The following is a 13,295-nucleotide window of genomic DNA, read 5'->3' as shown; positions in this document are numbered from 1 at the left end:
GCTCAATTATCTTTCCGGATACAGAAGTTAAGCTGACTGGTCTATAATTCCCTGAGTTGTCCTTATTTCCCTTTTTATAGATGGGCACTATATTTGCCTTTTTCCAGTCTTCTGGAATCTCTCTCGTCTTCCATGACTTTTCAAAGATAATTGCTAATGGCTCAGATATCTCCTTAGTCTGCTCCTTGAGTATTCTAGGATGCATTTCATCAGGCCCTAGTGACCTGAAGACATCTAATTTGTCTAAATAATTTTTAACTTGTTCTTTCCCTATTTTAGCCTCTTCTGATCCTATCTCATTTTCACTGGTATTCACTATGTTAGACTTCCAATCAGCACCAACCTTCTTGGTGAAAACTGAAACAAAGAAGTCATTAAGCACCTCTGCCATTTCCACATTCCCTGTTATTGTTTTTTCTCCTTCATTGAGTAGCGGTCCTACCCTGCCCTTGGTCTTCCTCTTGCTTCACTATCCCTTTCCCCTTGCAGAATGTTTACTTGTTACCCTTTATGTCTCTAGCTAATTTCCTCTCATTTTGTGCCTTGGCCTTTCTAGTTTTGTCCCTACATATTTGTGTTATTTGTTTTTATTCATCCTTTTTCATTTGACCTAGTTTCCACTTTTTGTAGGATTCTTTTTTGATTTTTAGATCATTGAAGATCTCCTGGTTAAGCCAGGGTGGGGTCTTGCCATACTTCCTCTCTTGGAGATAGAAAGAAACAATTCAAAGTTGTTGGTGATGTTCATGGACCAGCTGGAGATGGTGGAACACCAATTCTGTGCCCAAGAAACAAGCACTGACTGGGGGAATAGCATTGCTATGCGGGTTTGGGATGATGAGCAGCAGGTGCAGAACTTTCAGATTTGCAAGGCTACGTTCCTGGATCTGTGTGCTGAACTCACCTCAGCCTTCCAGTGCAGGGACACCAAAATAAGAGCTTCACTGACAGTTGAGAAGTGACTGACATTTGCACTGTGGAAACTTACAATGCCAGATTGCTACTGGTGAGCCAGAAATTACTTTCCAGTTGAGAAATTGTCATGCAAGTGTGCAGGGCTATCAATCGTCTCCTGCTCTCAGGACTGTGACTGTGGGCAACGTGTAGGGCATAGTAGATGGTTTTGCAGCAGGGAAGTTCCAAAATTGCAATGGGGGCAATAGGTGGCACGCATATCCCTATTTTAGAACCAGATCACCTTGCCACTGAGTACATCAACAGAGAGGCTTACTTTTCTATGGTTATGCAAGTGCTGGTGGATCACCAGGGATGTTTTATTGACATCTGTGTGGGCTGGTCAGGGAAGGTGCATGACGCATGCATCTTTAAGAACACAGGACTGTTCAGAAAGCTGCAAGCAGGGACTTTCTTTCCCAACTGGTGGATTACCACTGGGAATGTTGAAATGGCAATAGTGATCCTGGGCGACCCAGCCTAACCCTTGCTCCACTGCCTCATGAAGCCATACACCAGCTACCTCAACAGCACCAAGGAGCTCTTCAATTACAGGCTCAGCAGGTGCAGAATGACAGTTGAATTAGCCTTTGATCATTTGAAGGGTCACTGGTGTTGTCTACTTACAAGATTGGACCTCATTGAGAAAAATATCCCAATGATTATAGCTGCCTGCTGTGTCCTGCATAATATCTGAGATACAAAGGAGGAAACATTTATGTCGGGGTGGAGGGGAAGGTGAAGCAGCTGTCTGCTGAATTTGAACAGCCAGATACAAGGGCTAGAAGAAGAGCTCAACGTGGAGCTATACAGTTTAGGGAGGCTTTGAAAGACTAGTTTAATAGTGAGCCAGAGTTAACCATCTCACTTAGCCTTGAAAGAGAACTTGATGCGAGAATTGGCAAAACCTCTGTCACCTTTGGCAAATTTACCTTTGTGTTCAGGATTAGCAACTTGTTATTCCAGATATGTGAGGTATCTGTTTATCAAACTTGTGTCCTCAGTATGCCCCTTTGTGACTGTGAAAACTGGGTCATGTACTCCAAGCAAGAGCAGAGATTGAACAGCTTCCACCTTCGCTGTTTCAGAAAAATTCTTGGAGTCACTTGGGACCAACGGATCACTAACAATGAGATCCTTGAGAGAACTGGCCTACAGTCTATGCAGACTATGCTGGATGCTTACAGGCTTCGCTGGCTGGGCTACCTGGAGTGTATGCCTCAGGATCATCTACCAAAGGCTGTGCTCTACGGCCAACTCTAGAACTGCAGAGGAAATCCAAAGCTCCAATACAGCAACAAGGTCAAACAAGGTCTCAAAAAATTCAGCATTCCCAGTGACACCTGGAAAGCACAGACACCAGCTTTCTCCGCACCCCGGGGGTGCTCAACCCCCCACTCTGACCCAGGCCCCGCCCCCTTCCCCCAAGTCCCCGCTCCGCCTCTTCCTGCTCCCGCTCTGACGCAGGCCCCACCCCACCCCTTCCTCCAAGTCTCCACCCCCGCCCCACCTCTTCCCGACCCTGCTGTGCCCCAAGCCCCACCCCCACCTGACCCCTTCTCCCAAGCCTCCCCCCTGCCTCTTCCTGCCCCCACTCCACCTCAGGCCCCGCCCCCACCCAGCCCTTCCCCCAGCAGAACAGCTGATCGCAGCAGGCGGGAAGCGCTGGGAAGGAGGGTGAGGAGTTGATCAGCCAGGCTGCCGTTGGGCAGGAGGCGCTGGCGGGGATGGAGGAGGTGGCTGCCAGTGGGTGCTCAGCACCCAGTAATTTTTTTCTGTGGGTGCCTGGAAGAACCCTGCCCACAACCACTCAGTCTGGAGAAGCCAGATTAAGGCTGGTTTAGTCATCACAGAGAGCCAGGCTGAAGCCCGCAGGCGAGCCAGGAAGCAGAGTGTGCTCCAACCTTCATCTGGTGAGTGGACCTGTACCCACTGTGGGAAGGTCTGCTGCTCACTCATTGGGCTCTTCTCCTAATGTCAAGTACCATTGACTGACTGACTTTGTCTTGTTCCCTTTCGTCTGTCAAGATGTTGGATGGCCTTAGAGTAATGTGTGGTGCTGTAGTGTGCTGTACTTGGCCTTGCTCTTTTGTAGATCTTCTAGTGATTTCTGTGTAGGTAGGAATCTAACATTGTGAATGATGTTATGGGTTCTGTGACACTGTGCAGCAACAGGAAATTGATTACTGTCAGACCTGCTCATCACCACCCAGCATATGCTGTGAACTACTGACGAAGAATTATGTTCCAAAGTAGAATTTTATTCTGTAACATGAACCAGGCAAATAAAAAAAACATTTAGAACTTAGTAATACTTAATAAATGAAGGGAACAGAACTTATGAAGGGGAAAGAACAGTCATTTCCATTTCAGGTACGCATACAACAAGAATGGCTTTCACAGGTCAGTGTATGTGAAGCTATTATTTTCTTGAATGTCCTCTCATGTGGAGTGGTAAAAGTAAATGTGGCAGGCGACCAGCTTGGCTTAACAGTGAAATCCTTGCTAATCTTAAACACAAAAAAGAAGCTTACAAGAAGTGGAAGATTGGACAAATGACCAGGGAAGAGTATAAAAATATTGCTTAGGCATGCAGGATTGAAATCAGAAAGGCCAAATCACACCTGGAGTTGCAGCTAGCAAGAAATGTTAAGAGTAACAAGAAGGGTTTCTTCAGGTATGTTAGCAACAAGAAGAAAGTCAAGGAAAGTGTGGGCCCCTTACTGAATGAGGGAGGCAACCTAGTGACAGAGGACGTGGAAAAAGTGAATGTACTCAATGCTTTTTTTTTGCCTCTGTCTTCACTAACAAGGTCAGCTCCCAGACTACTGCACTGGGCAGCACAGCATGGGGAGGAGGTGACCAGCCTTCTGTGGAGAAAGAAGTGGTTCGGGACTGTTTAGAAAAGCTGGACGAGCACAAGTCCATGGGGCCGGATGCGCTGCATCCGAGAGTGCTAAAGGAGTTGGCGGATGTGATTGCAGAGCCATTGGCCATTATCTTTGAAAACTCATGGCGATCGGGGGAAGTTCCGGACGACTGGAAAAAGGCTAATGTAGTGCCCATCTTTAAAAAAGGGAAGAAGGAGGATCCTGGGAACTACATGCCAGTCAGCCTCACCTCAGTCCCTGGAAAAATCATGGAGCAGGTCCTCAAGGAATCAATTCTGAAGCACTTAGAGGAGAGATAAAGTGATCAGGAGCAGTCAGCATGGATTCACCAAGGGCAAGTCATGCCTGACTAATCTAATTGCCTTCTATGATGAGATAACTGGCTCTGTGGATGAAGGGAAAGCAGTGGACGTGTTGTTCCTTGACTTTAACAAAGCTTTTGACATGGTCTCCCACAATATTCTTGCCAGCAAGTTAAAGAAGTATGGGCTGGATGAATGGACTATAAGGTGGATAGAAAGTTGGCTAGATTGTCAGGCTCAATGGGTAGTGATCAATGGCTCCATGTCTAGTTGGCAGCCGGTATGAAGTGGACTGCCCCAAGGGTCGGTCCCCAGGCCGGTTTTGTTCAATATCTTCATAAATGATCTGGAGGATGGTGTGGATTGCACCCTCAGCAAGTTTGCAGATGACACTAAACTGGGAGGAGAAGTAGATACGCTGAAGGGTAGGCATAGGATACAGAGGGCCCTAGACAAATTAGAGGATTGGGCCAAAAGAAATCTGATGAGGTTCAACAAGGACAAGTGCAGAGTCCTGCACTTAGGATGGAAGAATCCAATGCACCGCTACAGACTAGGGACCGAATGGCTAGGCAGCAGTTCTACAGAAAAGGACCTAGGGGTTACAGTGGACGAGAAGCTGGATATGAGTCAACAGTGTGCCCTTGTTGCCAAGAAGGCCAATGGCATTTTGGGATGTATAGGTAGGGGCATTGCCAGCAGATCAAGGGACATGATCGTTCCCCTCTATTCGACATTGGTGAGGCCTCATCTGGAGTACTGTGTCCAGTTTTGGGCCCCACACTACAAGAAGGATGTGGAAAAATTGGAAAACTTCCAGCAGAGGGCAACAAAAATGATTAGGGGACTGGAACACATGACTTATGAGGAGAGGCTGAGGGAACTGGGATTGTTTAGTCTGCGGAAGAGAAGAATGAGGGGGGATTTGATAGCAGCTTTCAACTACCTGAAAGGGGGTTCCAAAGAGGATGGATCTAGACTGTTCTCAGTGGTAGCAGATGACAGAACAAGGAGTAATGGTCTCAAGTTGCAGTGGGGGAGGTTTAGGTTGGATATTAGGAAAAACTTTTTCACTAGGAGGGTGGTGAAGCACTGGAATGGGTTACCTAGGGAGGTGGTGGAATCTCCTTCCTTAGAAGTTTTTAAGGTCAGGCTTGACAAAGCCCTGGCTGGGATGATTTAGTCGGGAATTGGTCCTGCTTTGAGCAGTTTCATACTTGAGCTCTGAGCAGTCATACTGCTCCCTTACATACAGTGCAACTCCCCCACCTTTTCTGCCCTGCCTGTCCTTCCTGAACAGTTTATATCCATCCATGACAGTACTCCAATCATGTGAGTTATTCCACCAAGTCTCTGTTGTTCCAATCATGTCATAATTCCTTGACTGTGCCAGGACTTCCAGTCCTGCCTAACACTAGGAGGGAATGAAATGCAGATAGCAACTCTACTCTCTTGGTTGTTCCAGCACCTCTTCTAGCACAATTGAAAATGATCAAATCAAAAGATGTGTCCTGCTACTTGGGGGTTACATCCATGTAATTTCATAGTAAACAGCATACTTACCAGAGGTTCCTCCCCCTGCATCAGGCTCGCCCGTGCTCAACTGTCAGGATAGGCTCGTCTGTGGTGGTGTCAGAAACAGGTCCTGGCTTGCTGCACAGCTGGATCTCCTGGCCGCCTGTCCCCCATACTCCTCCTGCTCTTTCTCATCCATGTCCTCCTCCTTTCTGTTCATGGCAAGAGCCTGTGACTGGGGCTCCTCAGAGGTATCCATAGTGCTCTTGTGGGGTGGAGTCTCCACTGAGGATGGCAGGCAGCTCTTTGTAAAAGAGGCAAGTCTGCAGCTCCATAGCAGAGCAATTGTTGGCCTCCCTGGCCTTCTGCTACATCTGCCGCAGCTACTTGGCTTTCACGAGGCTCTGCTGCTGGTCCTGTGGTAGCCCGTCTCCTGCATCCCCTGAGCAATTTGCTTATAGATATTCACATTTCTATGGCAAGATCGGAGCTCTGCCTGCACAGCCTCTTCTCTCCACTGGCCCAGGAGAACCACCACCTCCTGTGTAGTCCAGGCAGGAGTGCGTCTGGAGTGTGCAGCCGGCATGGTCAGCTGGGAAGTTACAACAGTCGAGAGCTGCTAGGTGTGCTCACCCAGCCAGGCAACCAGGAAAAGAAACTTCAAAAATTCAAAGAGCTTTAAAGGGGAGGGACGGCTTCCTGTCCACCTGACCCCTGGGCAACAGCATTCACATCGGTAACCAGAGTGGTCATGTGGGGCATTGTGGGACAGCTCCTGGAAACCAGTAACAGTCTATGTCAGTAACTCAGTGTCTACACTGACACTGCGTTAACTAATTACATTGACCCTGACTTTATGCTGCTTGGGGAGGTGGTGTTATGAAGTCAGCGTAGCGAGGCACTTACATCAGCGGGAGTCCAATTTAAGTGAAGCCAATTCCGGAGCTAGGTCAAGGTAATCTGCCGTGCGCCAACCTAACCATGTGGTGTAGACCAGGCCTTTGTCTCCTAGTACCCAGCTGGAAATGTTTTTCAGGAGGGGAAGCTATAAAAAGGAGGGACAAACACCCCAAGGCACTCCCCTCTCTCTCCCTGCCCATCGTATTCACCCTGATGAGACAAAGGAAGCATTTGTTGGACTCTGTGGGAGGGGTCCTGACCTGAGAGTTTGGTCCATAATCTGCTGAAGCATGTGGTGTGAAACTTTGCTTGAATCTAATATAGTGAAGCTGTGGCAGTCCCAGAATATTAGAGAGACAAGGTGGGGGAGGGAATATCTTTTATTGGACCAACTTCTGTTGGTGAGAGTCACAAGCTTTCAAGCAGCACAGATCTCTTCTTCAGGTCTGGGAAAGTTACGCCCAGAGTCACAGCAAAATGCAAGATGGAACAGATTGTTTAGCATAAGTAGTTAGCACATATTGTAAGGGGTCATTCAAGGTAGAGTGGGCTATAGTCTTATGACCACGTGGTCATCAGCAGGTTGGAACCTTTAGATCCACCACACAGACCTCTGTGACTTGAGCTAATGGAGTAACTGGTAGCAGTGGTAGGTTGTCATCCTCTATATGGCCCAGCACTCGAGGGGAATGGGACCCTTTGCCAGTGGGTTTCACAGAAATTTGCGGGCAGCGGAGGACAGTGAGACTCAGGGATCTTGGGTTCCATTCCAGGCTCTGGAGGGACATGTGCTTTTGTGGGCACAGACTCTTCTGCCCCTTCCACTCAAGCTTAACCCCTTCTGCCCCATCCCCTGCAACCTGTCCTTGTCCTAGTTCTACCTCTTCCCCAGCCTGGCTGCTGATCTCAGTCCCATTCTAGTCAGCACTCTTCACTCCTCAGGCTTCTCATCCAGTCCCAGTTTCCTTTCCCAGACAGTCCCAGTTTCTGCCTCCCATCACTTCCTCTGATCTGTCTCTTTCTGTCTCCTGGCCTGCAGTCACTCCCCATCCTGTCCACATTTCCCATCCCCAGTGGCTCCCAGTCTCCCTCTCTGAGCTCCCTGTCCAATCTCAGTTTCACCCCCCCCCCCCAACTCTTTGTCCCCATCTCTTTGCCCAGCCAGTCCTCATCCATGTTGCCTGGGCCTAGCAAGGGGATCATTGAGAGCACAGGAGAAATAGGTTCCCTGCTTTCAGTTCCTGTGCACAGATCTGGAACCGGCCCCAGCCCACAGCAACCAAGAGTTACAATTGCAGGAAAAGGCCTGTTCAGCCTCACAGAATATCAGGGTTGGAAGGGACCTCAGGAGATCATCTACTCCAACCCCCTGCTCAAAGCAGGACCCATCCCCAATTTTTGCCCCAGATCCCTAAATGGCTCCCTCAAGGATTGAACTCACAACCCTGGGTTTAGCAGGCCAATGCTCAAATCACTGAGCTATCCCTCCCCCACGAGGGCCATGTTCTGTATGGATGAAATTTTCAGGGGATTTAACTGCAAAGCTCTAGCCACCCTCTACTGAGCATGTGTGAACTGAAATTTTTCAAAGGCTTGTGATTTGGCAAGCTGAAAAGTCCCAGTCTTATTAATCTCTCCTCATACGGAAGCCGTTCTATACCCCTAATCATTTTTGTTGCCATTTTCTGAACCTTTTCTGATTCCAATATATCTTTTTTGAGATGGGGCAACCACAGGTGCATGCAGTATTCAAGATGTGGCCATACCATGGATTTATATAGAGACAATATGATATTTTCTGTTCTATTATCTATCTATTATCTCCAAAACACTGGGGCCTTAGACTTCTTAAAGAAAAGGTCACCAGAATTTTTTAACATGGGGAAAACAACATATTTTCACTAACCTTGTTTTTCAAAAAGGTGGCAGCATTTTGGCTGACATTTTCCAAAAAATTCAGCCTGAGGTAGACACTTGGCATATAAAATTTCATCCAAAATGGTTCAAGTTTGACAAAGATATATGCAGCTGAAAACAGGGTCTTATAATGGGGAATGTTGGGCAACCTTAGCCTTTCCTATAACATCTGATCTGGGACTCAGCACTTCCCAGCATTAGAAGAAGGAGGTTGCATTTGGGGAGCCAGAGGAGCTTTAAAATCACTCTAACTGAGGACTAATTAAAAAGTGCAATTGTTCCAATTTTTCCAAATAGCAAGGAACATAATCTCACACAACAGCAGCACCGATGAGGGGGAATGAGAGGCTGGGTTGTGGAAGAGGCCAACAACTGAGCCACATGATAATAGAAATTCTCTCATTTGGGGTGAATTTGTCATTTTGGACATAGATAAAATTTCACCTTTTCCATCCATCAGACTCTTTTCAGGGATAATAGTGTAATTGTGCATGCACACTCACACATACACACTTTGCAATCACACATGCTCATACCTACACTGTCATACTCAGATTCACACACAGACATAGACACACTCACAAAACAATACAAATTTTAATTAAAGTTAAAAAGCACACACTCAATCCCAATCCCACAACACGCAAACTCTCATGCACTCACTCACTGTCACTTTCAGGGAATCATGAAACTTTATAAAGTCAAGGAATGAGCTTGCACACTCGGTCACACTGGTGTAAATCAATGTTAACTCCATTAACTTTTCTGGATTTGCTCCACATTTTCACTGGTGTAACTGAGAGCAGAAGTAGGTCCATTATTTGCCTCTCTAGAGAGAAAGAGGTGCTTCTGACCTTCAGATCTGTAAACACAAGAAAGGACTCCAGCGTGCCAGTGAAAATACAACCAGGAAGAATTCTTTCAGCTTGTTTTAGGGGTGAAAGAAGCAATGAAGATGTTTGTCTACACTACCGCGGTAAGTCGACCTATGCTACACAACTCCAGCTACGTGAATAACAAAGCTGAAGTCGACGTACCTTAGGTCAACTTACCACGGGGTCTACACTGCGGGAGATTGACCTCCCGTCGACTTACCTTACTCTTCTCCTCGGAGGTAGAGTACAGGGGTCAACTGGAGAGCAATCTGCTGTCGATTTGGCAGGTCTTTACTAGACCCGGTAAATGGACCGCAGGTGGATCGATCTCAGAGCATAGATCCCAGCTGTAGTGTATACATAGGCTCAGACACGCTGTTTGAAAGCTGTGCAATTGAAAAAAATCACAACTTTCCCCCTCTGTGAAAGCTACAGAGGGCTTTTGCTTCTTTCCTCTATGTCCACAAAAATAACAGGGGCTGTTTTTCCTTATACAAAATTGTTTCTGCAACACCAGTTTGGGAAGTTTGGTTTGCTCCCTGGGCTTCTATGGAATCATTTGTATATTTAAAAAAAATATCAGCTGGATGGAGAAGGAGAAATCTCAGCATTGTCCAGCTTGCAAATTCTCTTGAAAAGGAGTGAGAATGTCCATCCAGTCTCAGGCACACCTAAGCCAGTACCTGCATTCCCCTCGGAGGGGCTGCTGTTCCCCTGATGCTTGGGAGAAACAATAGAATTGTAGCTTTTAAACTAAAAAGAAAAGGAGTATTAGTGGCACCTTAGAGACTAACCAATTTATTTGAGCATAAGCTTTTGTGAGCTACAGCTCACTTCATCGGATGCATGCAGTGGAAAATATTTTTCACTAAAGTACTCCTTTTCTTTTTGTGAATACAGACTAACACGGCTGCTACTCTGAAACCAGCTTTTAAACTAGAGTCTGAATCAAAGTAATTCAAACCCCTTTCAGCTCCCAAAATTTAATGTTCTGTTTCTGATTCTGCTCATAGAATATCAGGGTTGGAAGGGACCTCAGGAGGTCATCTAGTCCAACCCCCTGCTCAAAGCAGGACAAATCCCCAACTAAATCATCCCAGCCAGGGCTTTGTCAAACCTGACCTTAAAAATATCTAAGGAAGGAGATTCCACCACCTCCCTAGGTAACCCATTCCAGTGCTTCACCACCCTCCTAGTGAAAAAGTTTTTCCTAATATCCAACCTAGACCTCCCCCACTGCAACTTGAGACCATTACTCCTTGTTCTGTCATCCGCTACCTCTGAGAACAGTCTAGATCCATCCTCTTTGGAACCCCCTTTCACGTAGTTGAAAGCTGCTATCAAATCCCCCCTCATTCTTCTCTTCCGCAGACTAAACAATCCCAGTTCCCTCAGTCTCTCCTCATAAGTCATGTGTTCCAGTCCCCTAATCATTTTTGTTGCCCTCCGCTGGAAGTTTTCCAATTTTTCCACATCCTTCTTGTAGTGTGGGGCCCAAAACTGGACACAGGACTCCAGATGAGGCCTCACCAATGTCGAATAGAGGGGAACGATCACGTCCCTTGATCTGCTGGCAATGCTCCTACCTATACACCCCGAAATGCCATTGGCCTTCTTGGCAACAAGGGCACACTGTTGTTGACTCATATGCAGCTTCTCGTCCACTGTAACCCCTAGGTCCTTTTCTGCCGAACTGCTGGCGAGCCATTCGGTCCCTAGTCTGTAGCGGTGCATTGGATTCTTCCATCCTAAGTGCAGAACTCTGCACTTGTCCTTGTTGAACCTCATCAGATTTCTTTATGGGGCTTTCCAGAACTGCTTCCCAACCAGCCTGAGTAGTTATATCTGGAGGGCCAGGGGGGCACTGTCAAGGTTAGGGAGATTTCACGCTGCCTTCTGACTCTCCACTCTGCTTCTCTCCTCCCACAGACAAGAGCTGTGTCTTCTGGACCAGGGCCTTGATCTGATTATGAGTGAGCAGCGAGGCCATGTGAACAGCCTCTTCTTGAATGAGGAGTCAGCCAAGCGGCTCAGCTCCAACAACCGGGTGCAGCGCTTCCAACAGGCCGTGCAGGAGCAGGCAGCACGGGCCAAGAAGCGGATGCACAGCATCACCAAAGACAGCGCCAAGAGCTTCCTCAGGAGAAATGCCTTCGTCCTCTTCACCATCACTGCTGTCCTACTGGGTAGGGAGCCTGGGGCCTGCAGGGCGGTGCTGCGCTGCCTGGGAGATTCATTAAGCTAGCACAAAGAGTGATTAGAGAAGTGTGCCGAGGTCAGGGTTCTGCCACAGGCACACTCTGTGCCCTTGGGCAAGTCCCTTCATCTCTCAGTGCCTCCATTATCAGGCATTGCATTGCAAGAGCATCTACAGATGCCTGTGAGGGATCAGGGCCCTATTCTACTGGACACTGTTCCCACCTGGAATGCAAAGCCGGGCTTCGCCTCACAGAGTTGGCTGGCTCTGCACTAGGAATGTTTGCTGGTGTAAGGATGGTGGGCAGGGGTGATTCTTTACAACCGTTTGTAGAGGCAAAAAGTGCTCATTTAGATACAGTTATTCCAGCAAAAGGACTTATTTAGATCATTTCCCTTGGGGAACTGTACAGCTTTACTAGCTAAAAAGCCCTCTGCTGCTGTAAGCTGTGTCTCCACTAAGGGGGTTTGTGGCTACTGGGAAAGTGAGGATAACAGAGAACCTCAGGCACAAGTCACTGCTCATGTGCAAAGCAGCATGGTTCCAGCATGCGGGGGCTTATAACAGCCAGCCTCAGGAGGGAACTACAGAAAGTGACACTAAACCTCCACGGCACAAGGCTCTCTGAGAGCTTTACTGACAGTCCCTCAGGAAGCCTCCCAGCCCCAACAGGGTAAGTCTCCCTATCTCCACTGCCCAGAGGGGAAACTGAGGCAAGGAGCAGTCCTGTAACTCACCTTAGGACATGGTAGAATCTCTATCACTTGGATTCTTTAAATCAAGACTGGACATCTTTTTCTAAAAGATCCACTCTATCTCAACCATTTCAATTGGCTCGCTGCAGAATCACGGGGTGAAATTTCTAGCCTGTGTGATGCAGGAGGTCAGATGGACTCTTCTAGCCTTGAAGTGTTTGCATCGGTGAGCTACGTGGCTGGAAATACAACCCAGAAGTGCAGCAGGGAAGTTTAGAGTACTGCTGTTCCCCCCTTGACGAGGGCTGGCTGGCTGATGCACTCTCATGGTGTGGCTCCTGTTTACCAGACTGGGAGCTCACCGTTTATATGAGCAGCATCCCTTGTAATAAGGGAGGGTCCCAGGAATCCTTATCCTGGGGAAAGGGCCATTCTCCATGCCTGGCATGTTCCTGCTCACCGAGGCAATGGCTAACAGGACAGGCCTCTCACAGGGGGCTGTGTTTAACCCTTTGATTGCACAGATTCATCCCCTCCCAAGTCAGCATCTTACCTCAGCCTTTAATTGAGCTGTGGTAGCACCCCAGAGATCTGACACCCGCCGAGGTGGCTCTGAGCTCTCAGCGCCCGCTGCCCAGGAAGAGCTGTGCCAGTGATGGCACTAGCAAGCTACAGGGAGCGGAGGAGGAGGTGCCTCGCATCGCTGTCGCGCAACCCCTCTGGCCTGCCGTAGGGAGCGGCACTCCCAAGCTGAAAGGCAGCTCAGCTGAGGAAATGGGGTGCCACCATTTGGGAGAAATAATGGAGGAAACTGGGGGGAACCCTTCCAGCTTGAGGAGTGGTTTGGAGGGCTCTTCTCCCACAGGGGAGGGACACCCTGTTATTTGGCCTGAGCCTCAGTAACTCTTCTGGGGAAGGATCGCCAGGTTTGGCAACCCAGCAGCATCAGGCTGCAGTGCTCATTGTTCCTAGGCACCTGGCTTCACTGCCATGTCTCCAGAGGGCTTGCACCGCTCTCCAGGCCGCACTCGTGATACTAAACAGTGTTC

The 13,295-nt window shown here is 48.1% G+C and overlaps 1 protein-coding gene across 1 annotated transcript in view; it reads left to right on the top strand.

Moving 5' to 3' along the window:
• Positions 1-13,295, top strand: part of LOC141977793 (excitatory amino acid transporter 1-like) — a 122,181-nt gene that overhangs the window by 56,029 nt on the left and 52,857 nt on the right. The window contains exon 3 of the mRNA XM_074939476.1: positions 11,284-11,540. Within this exon, the coding sequence (XP_074795577.1) occupies positions 11,324-11,540 (217 nt within the window). The 5' untranslated portion in view covers positions 11,284-11,323. The remainder of the gene's footprint in view (positions 1-11,283; positions 11,541-13,295) is intronic.

Source organism: Natator depressus, chromosome 25 (assembly GCF_965152275.1).
Source record: "Natator depressus isolate rNatDep1 chromosome 25, rNatDep2.hap1, whole genome shotgun sequence".
Classification (NCBI taxonomy): domain Eukaryota; kingdom Metazoa; phylum Chordata; order Testudines; family Cheloniidae; genus Natator; species Natator depressus.
This window is presented reverse-complemented; position numbering and strand designations above follow the sequence as displayed.